At 46.2% G+C, this 8,049-nt stretch overlaps 1 protein-coding gene across 6 annotated transcripts in view; it reads right to left on the bottom strand.

The window, feature by feature from the left end:
• Window positions 1–311: 311 nt before the first annotated feature.
• Window positions 312–8,049, bottom strand: part of cxadr (CXADR Ig-like cell adhesion molecule) — a 30,898-nt gene continuing 23,160 nt past the window's right edge. For all 6 annotated transcript variants that reach the window (XM_088441200.1, XM_088441204.1, XM_088441202.1 and 3 more), the window contains 4 exons: window positions 5,332–5,487; window positions 5,133–5,255; window positions 4,167–4,305; window positions 312–2,750 (listed from right to left, as the gene is read on the bottom strand). In XM_088441200.1, coding sequence (XP_088297326.1) covers window positions 2,471–2,750; window positions 4,167–4,305; window positions 5,133–5,255; window positions 5,332–5,487 — 698 coding nt within the window. In that variant the 3' untranslated portion in view covers window positions 312–2,470. The remainder of the gene's footprint in view (window positions 2,751–4,166; window positions 4,306–5,132; window positions 5,256–5,331; window positions 5,488–8,049) is intronic.

The raw sequence follows: 8,049 nt of genomic DNA, 5'->3' as shown, positions 1-8,049 counted from the left end.
CAGGAAATCATGTGCTGAACTTGAAATTGTACACTACAAACTCTTGGCTCAATAATAATCCAATATAGGTAAAAAAAAAAAAGACAAATTTGGGTAAAATTGATCCAATTTTTGGCTGTTTAATACAAAACCACCAAATTATTTTAGCTTTTTTTTTTTTTTTTTTTGCAAAACAACCCACAGATTGAGCACTAAAAACATATGGGTTCAAAAATATCCCAATTATGGGATTAAATTGGACCGACCCAACCATAAGATTGTTTTGTTGGGGTGGTTTTTGGGCAAAAAAAAAAAAAGTTAAATGGGTTAAATGACCTGTAATATGACCCAAATATTCCGTAGTGTTTTTTTTTTTTTTTTACCCATATGGGGCTATTTTCAAGCCAATACTTTTAAGAGTGTACGCTCTGAGCGGATTTTGCGAACGCTCCATTTGCCCTTATTGGACCGATAGCATTAGCGGCTATCGTTTTGCGGAACGCGGGAAATCACCACAGTGGTGTGGATGTGCTACAACGAGTACGAGAAGGCACGACGGGAGCCGGCAGAGGCTCCCAAAACAAGGAACGGAGTAAGGCCGTGGAGCACAAAGTCAACAATTATTAAGTAGGACGATTAACGGCTCCTTTTTGTTGCTGTTTAGAATCTGGCATTGACTACATCATGAAACGGGAGATGCGAACAAAGCCAACTGGCTGTAATCTTATCACACATTTTTCTATTGGTGGGAGCTGCATTTAAAAAAACTCAAAAGCTTCAATTTAGTCTGGAGAAGCCGTGACTGGCTCCATATTGAGCGTGGAGACAAGGTTCATCAAGAAACTGGCTTTTTTTTTTGCACACGAGGAGGATTATGTAGCTAGCACAGGCAGACAGATCATAAGCAATACTGCTCTGTTGTGTGTGTGTGTGTGTGTGTGTGTGTGTGTGTGTGGCGGGCTTCTAGTTTTTTGGCCGTCAAAGGCGTTGGCAGCTAATTGCTCAGTGAACCTTGTTGTCCAGCTGCCCCTTCTTCTCAAGGAGGTAAATGTGTGCGCCTGGGGGGGTGAAGACAGCGCTTATTGTTTTTTAAGCCTGCTGGAGACACGCTAATCCAGCCAATCACAAAGTGAGCCCCCCCCCCCCCAACCAATTGCTACCCATCTCATCCCAGACGGGGATGCTTCAAACTGTCGGGGGAAGAAAAAAAAAATAATTAAAAAAAAACATGTAAGTAAACTGGAGTAGTTATTTTTTTTAAAGCTCCAGTTAACTCGTTCACTCCCAGAGACGTATTTTCACGTTTTTTTAAAAGTTCAGTCATTCAATGCCAGGTCCTTATATATATATATATATTTTTTTTTTTTTTTTTTTTTTTTCAAGTGTTTTGCTGAAGGGTGGTCTAAAAATGGCTGGTACTAAACTAGGTAATTGATTACTTTCGCATTATCCTTGGGTAATTAAGTGATTACTTTTGAGCAGTTATTACTTTTGGTAATAATCAATTATTTTGACACCAAAATATCCAAAAACTGAACAAATTACCAAACAATATTGACAACTTGACTACTTAATGGTCTAAAGAAATTGATTATTTTAGTATTTAGTGCCAGACAGTTTTAGAACACCTGAAAACCAAAAAAATAAACAAACTAAGTTTTAAGTACCAAGCATTGAATTTACAGACTTTATGATTAAAAAAAACAAATCTGTCTTTAGGCTCCAACAAGTTAAGTTTAATTCAAGGTTAGCCAGAAACTAGCGTAGTCTTGCTCGCTCATAATCGTGTAGGCAGTCAGAGAAAACAAACGTTATACGTACAGTACACGAGCACTTCAACTCAAAATTCTTCATCCCCAAGCACATTATGTTTCTGTGGTGATACCAAATGTCCATTTTGTCCAAAAATGATCTGATATTGAGGTTTACATAGCTTGTGTCAGTTCTTGTGTCATTTGCCCACAGACACCATTTCTGCAAGTCAATTTGGGCAAAAGTATGGGACCGGACTCAAACACACACACACACACGCGCACACACACGCACACACACACACATGCATTCATACTGCTGTACAGCTAACCAGGCGTATCTTTAAATCAAGTCATAAACTACACTTGAAAAAAAAAAAAAAGGCAATTATATACAATAACTTTCTATCTTGACCCCTCCGCTACAAGTTTGTATTTCGGCGAGAAAGTCCAAGAAGAAAAATTCTTTCTAAACTGTGATAAAAAAAAAAAAAAAAAAGGTCTATGTGCTGGGGCGTGACTTGAGTAAAATGGAATTCTCCTCTCAGCACCACAGCAGTCAGGTCTTCATTAGCGGAGGAAGTTCTCATTTGTATGCAAGAGCGAGTCAGGCCAGCTCCAGCTTCATCTTCCGTGGCATTTTTTATTTTTTATCTATTTTTTTTGGGGGGTGGGGGGCCCCACTCCATTTCTTCCCTCCGCTTTGTTGTACAGTCCCTTTAACGCCAGAGGAGCCCGCGTTAAACGATGGAGCCGTCCCTGTTCTGGGCAGGGATCATGACGGGGATGGCCCCCATGCGGCTGAGGTTGGGCCCCGCCATCCTGGGAGCGGTGGGCGGGGGCAAAGGGGTGTGGCTGGGTGGTCGGTCTTCTTCCGACGAGGGGATCTTGTCGTATTGGGGCTTGAGGGCGTACTCGTGCAGGTTGGAAGGTGACATGGAGCCCAGGGAGGAACGCTGGCTGCCCACCGTGAAGCTGCGCGCCGTGGAAACGCGACTCTTGGGGGGCGGCACGTCCTCTCTGAAGGGAAATGGGAAGTCAAGAGCATGGCGCGACGGCTTGGCAAATAATGCGCCCCCCTAATTTTCTTTGTCTGGATGACACGTTCAGACGAAATACAGCGAAAAGCCACAGTACATACGTGGCAATTTCTGTGATTATTTGCTGAAAAACTCACCTATTTGCGGGGATTTTCCTGGCCTTATTATGACCCAACTTGGGCTGACTTTGAAAAGGTCATTAACGATTAGATATTATTAACTACGGCCAATGAGGTGGACATGGAGTGAGAAGGGGTGGCTATGGCTACCCTGGCCCACCATGTAGCTCCGCCCCTGGCTGTGGCACACGGCTGGCGTTAGGTACGTATTCTCCGCGCGTTTCTTTCATAATAAGGACGGCAAACGAAGATGGGTCATTTCAAGAGCGCTTGACTCATTTAAGACAAAGAACAAACCATTGATCAAACAATTAGTCGGCGAGCCGCTTCGGAAGGGGCCGGCGTCCGCGAGCTGACTGCGACGGCTTGCGGCGAGCGACCAAATATGCCCATGCCCTCTCCTCCCTCTGCGGCCACTTTACCAGCTAATAAGCAGCATTAATCCAGTTAAATGCTCGAGCAAACTCGGCCGGAGGGGCCGGGGCTCCAGTTGTCGGGCGCGCGTTTCCGCCGACGTGGGCCTGTGCGTTCTAGGCGGGACCGCTGGCCTAATCCTCTTTGTCCTAGCGCGCGAGCGGCGTCACATTGTGGCCTTAGACGGATTCGGTCGGCGGCGGAGTGATAGTAAAGCCCGCCGGTTGCGCGGAGCCAGGGGGCCGGATGGTGGAACGCTGCTGGGGGCGGGGCGGGGGCGCCACAGACATGACACAGGATCCACAGAGCAAACAAAGCTTTCAAACTGATTACCACAGCTGTTTATTTGAGCAGTGGTGGAGGGGGAAAAAAAAAAAAAAAAAACGCCGATGGAGAAAAATAAGATTTGCGTGGTGTGTGCAAATGTGTTTGTGTGCCCTTCTATGAGTTGATGTACAGTAACTGTGAAGCGGTAGCCTAATTAGGAGCTGCTGTGAAGAAGAAGAAGAAAAAAAAAAAGCAGCAATCTAACCAACTGTGCGCCTGCTTTCGATATTGTATAACTGGAGACAAAGCGCTGGTCACACATAGGATGACAAATGACGCTTGTCATATTGCTGTGCAATTTATGTCATTTCATTTCATTCTCGTATTTACTCATGATTCATTCATGTTCCCTTGTCATTTTCAAACAGCGGAAGCATTTGCATCTTTAATGTTAAACTAGATGGATTACATATCATTTCATTCAATCCAGGAGATTTATAGTTTGTATTTGAATTTTAGGATGGATCCCTTTGCCCGCATCAGCGCTATGTAAAATTATCTATAAATGATCTGGACTTAAAAATGTGGCTGGGTACCTTATCTCATTGCAGATTTCCTTCTCGTACTTCTTCCTGTGTCGGGCACGGCAACAGCAGAAAAGTATGATGGCAATGATGATGAGGATCAGCAGCACAGCAATTATGGCTCCGGCGATAATGCCGGGAGTATTGGGAGCTGAGGCAAAGGGGACAAAGAGTTCAAGGATTTGATTAAGAAAAAAATAATGGGGTGCATTTTTTTACTGTGGCTAGGGAAAAAAAAAAAAAAAAAAAGTTGACCACGTCGGGTAGTTGACTGATGAAAAATATCAACCACGAAGCTCCTCCTGAAGCATGCTCGCATCACTGTTTTTTACGCGGACATTTCTCGCAGACGTATGCGGTAATGGCGGCAAAAGCCAAAGACTCCCCCGAGAAACCGAGGCTGTCAGAAATTTGGGATCGTTTCCGATTGAAAAAGTAATATTCAATTTTTCAGACAAATATGTGACCTTAATCACAGAATTTTGATCCAACATTCTGCAAACGTTTGCGTATAGGTGGTTGGAAAGACAACGTTAAATAATGAATCGAAATTCACGCTGAGAATCTAAAAAAGGCAACAGGGCCGGTAACGGTGCTGACATGGCTCAGCTGTTGAGGCACAACCCTGAAATAAACGAATATTGGATCCTGCAAGAGGTGAGGTACTCTTCCAGCTGTGTATATTTTAGCATATTTAACTACGGCCGCCATTTTGAAATGATGAATCACAGTGATGTAAAATGTCGGCGGCGTTGCGCCAATCAGATTTGCATGTATTTATCTATTCGGGAAATGCGCGGTATAAATATGTCATCAGATATGCTGACTACAAACAACGAACGCATTTACGACGCTGGACAAGCACCTCGGTGATTATCATCCTTTTCGCAATGATGTAAGCCTATGATTTTTTTTTTTCAGTCAGGTACCCAACGCAATACGACATCACGCGACAGACAAAACGAGGCGTATACTCACGAGGTGTGACATTGAGATGGAGTACGCAGTCCTCGGACCCGACCCGGTTGGAGGCTGTGCAGTGGTATGTGCCAGATGCGCTGGCAGATGCGTTCCTCACCACGATGGTACCTCCCACAGGGTCTGCGGCAAGGGCAAACGCGGGTGTCACGGGGAGCTAAAAAGCCAAAGCGGTTTTCGGACTACATTCAAGCTTTACCTATCACGCCGGAAGCGGGCAAGACCTTTTCCCCACTGGTCTTCTCCCAGCTGTACTGCATGGGCTTGGTGCCTTCGTTGGACGTGCACCTCAGAACGATGTCTTTGCCCTCCTGCGTGAGGCCTTCGGCGTAGCACCTGGGCTTGGATGGCTTGACTATGGGAGGTGCGGGGGAAAAAAAAAAAAGAATGAATCAAACTTGTGCGTTGCGTATGCCTGAATAATTTATTCTTAAGTTGATTTGTTCCCTCAGTCAAAGCAGCAGTCATCAGCATAATGAGAATAGTAATCAGAGTAATTGATACAGCTGCTGTCATTACAGGAGATGTCACTCAGGATAATGGTGATGAAGAAAAGAAGTGGGTGACATTGGAAACGTGTGCCTACGCTCGGGTTTAGGATAGAGGCGCAGCTTTTCCATCTTAAAACAAAATTTGTGCAAACACCCCTCGGTCAGTCAGAGTGTTGGCAGGAGATGAGAGGGGGGGGGGGGGGGGAGGGGGGATTCAAAAACAAACACCGCGTCAAATTAAAAGCAGACCAACTCCAGTGAAACCCAGACAGACTGTCAGCCAGCCATTGGGGGCGGGGAGAGAGAAAGGGCCCACCAGGGCCTGTGCAGTATTCTCTGACAGGACCGACTTCACGGGGTGGTCGTGGGTTCAACCAGAGCGCCAAGCGCCGCTCTCCAGATGAGAACCAGGTGTCAGGCGGAAGGGCGGAGCCTCGCTGGCTGCCAGGATTAACGGAAGACCGACAGCGCTCCAGTGCTCGTAGTATTATTTGAAATCAGCACAGAGAGAAAGAAATAAAGCGAGCGCCGATGGACAGATGGTGGTGCGATGGGGGCCGAGGATGAGCTATTTCTTTCCGGCTGCTCTTGCGACGCTCGCGTTGTAGCGACGCAAGTGTAAGCTGCACACGCTAAATGTCAGGGAGTGATGACATTCACAACACATCTTTTAAAAGGTGAAAGTGGATGCGTCAAAGGGTTAGCACACACAGCGTTTCACATTAGGAATGCGTTAGCTACAAGATTTATTTACTTGAAAGATGAGGTTCAAGCAAAAGATGAGACAGGCTGGAGGGCCGCAGAGAGAGAAAGAGCATAGCTACGGTACGCAGCTAACCCAACACTGTCAAATGTATCGAAAAAAATCTGCTCATTTTTGTACTTTGATAAAATCACCAATAAAAACCCGCCCGCGTGTTTGACACCTCTGCTGTCGAGCGACAACGTAAACAATCTCGTTCACGCCCTCACCAGAATGCTACGCAGCCCTGACAGCCAGTCCGAGCAGAGTCAGTAAACAAACAAACAAAAAAGCTCCAAAGAATAGGAAGATGCGGGACGTGCATGCTCACCTTAATAAAAGGCAAGGAGAAAACAAATTAGCCGGCGCCCATGTGGTTCCTGCAGTTTGTCTCGCCAGCTAGAAACGGGGCGATTAGCTATTGCATCTCCATTAGCTTGTTTGTTAGCCATAAGTTGCGCTACATTTATGTGTTTTTTTTTTTTCTCCATACTTGTCATATACAGGATTGGCTGAAAATATTCGACCCTGGCTTCTCTGCTAGTTCAGGACCTGAGTGGTAAACCTTGTAGCACATTTAAGTGTGCGTAAGCCACGGCACATCTTGGAGCCACTTTTCAGCACATTTCAGGTTTTTTGGCACGTAGTTTACATCTCACTGTTTACATTGTTTGTCTCTGTGTGCCCTGCGATTGGCTAGCAACCAGTTCAGGGTGTCCAACCCCACTGCCCGAAGCCAGTTGAGATAGGCGCCAGCAAGCCTGCGACCCCGTGGGGATGAGCGGCTTTAGAAAATGGATGGTTAGATGGATGTTTATGTCCAGAAAAAAAAAAAATCCACCCCAAGATGGACACAAAATGACGTACGTACGTATTCGCTACCTTTGCTCAATACTTTGTTACTTTGGCAGCAATTCCATCCCTAATTATTTTGTAATGCAATGTCAAAAGCTTAGGACGTATCTTTTCCACTTTTACCCAATCCACCTACAGCACCTCTCAAGCTCAGTGGGGTTGGATAGAGAGCGTCGGGGCGCAGCCATTTACAGATCACTCCACACATGTTCAATTGGATTGGGTTTTGGCCGGGCCACTCAAGGACATTGCGAGTTGTCCCGGCGCAACACTCCTTTGATAACTTGGCCGCGTGCCTAAGGTCGTTGTCCCGCTAAAAGACGAACCGTCGTCCTAGCGCGGGGTCAAGAGCGCTCCGGAACCAGGTTTTCATCCAGGATGTCTCCGTGCATCTCTGCCTTTATCTTTCCCTCCATCCTGACTCGTCTCCAAGTTCCAGCTGTCGAAAAACATTCCCGGCAGCGGCATGTTGTGGGAGTGTTTTGCGTCACTGTCGGGCTGGGATTGGCCAGGGGATGAGCAGCGCCTGGTTTTACCAAACAACATTTCTGAGTACTCGAATTTTGTAACCCATAGTCCCAGAGTCCTTTCAAAAGTCCGGGCCCGCAATGACCGAGGAAAGCAAATTAAAGGCGTCGCCGACACTCATTTCTGAGCTGCGGTTAGGGGTCCAGCTCCAAGCTAAGGGGAACACAACGGACGCTACCACCCGTAAAGTAGATGAACACATCACGCGGTGCGCTGGCTTGTTGTCAGCAGGCACGCGTTCCTAAAAATAGCGCATCTGCGACAAGGCAAAGCAACACCTGGCCGGCAACGCTGTACAGTA

Source organism: Hippichthys cyanospilos, chromosome 18 (assembly GCF_059441005.1).
Source record: "Hippichthys cyanospilos isolate Australia breed blue-spotted pipefish chromosome 18, RoL_Hcya_1.0, whole genome shotgun sequence".
Taxonomy (NCBI): Eukaryota; Metazoa; Chordata; class Actinopteri; order Syngnathiformes; family Syngnathidae; genus Hippichthys; species Hippichthys cyanospilos.
This window is presented reverse-complemented; position numbering and strand designations above follow the sequence as displayed.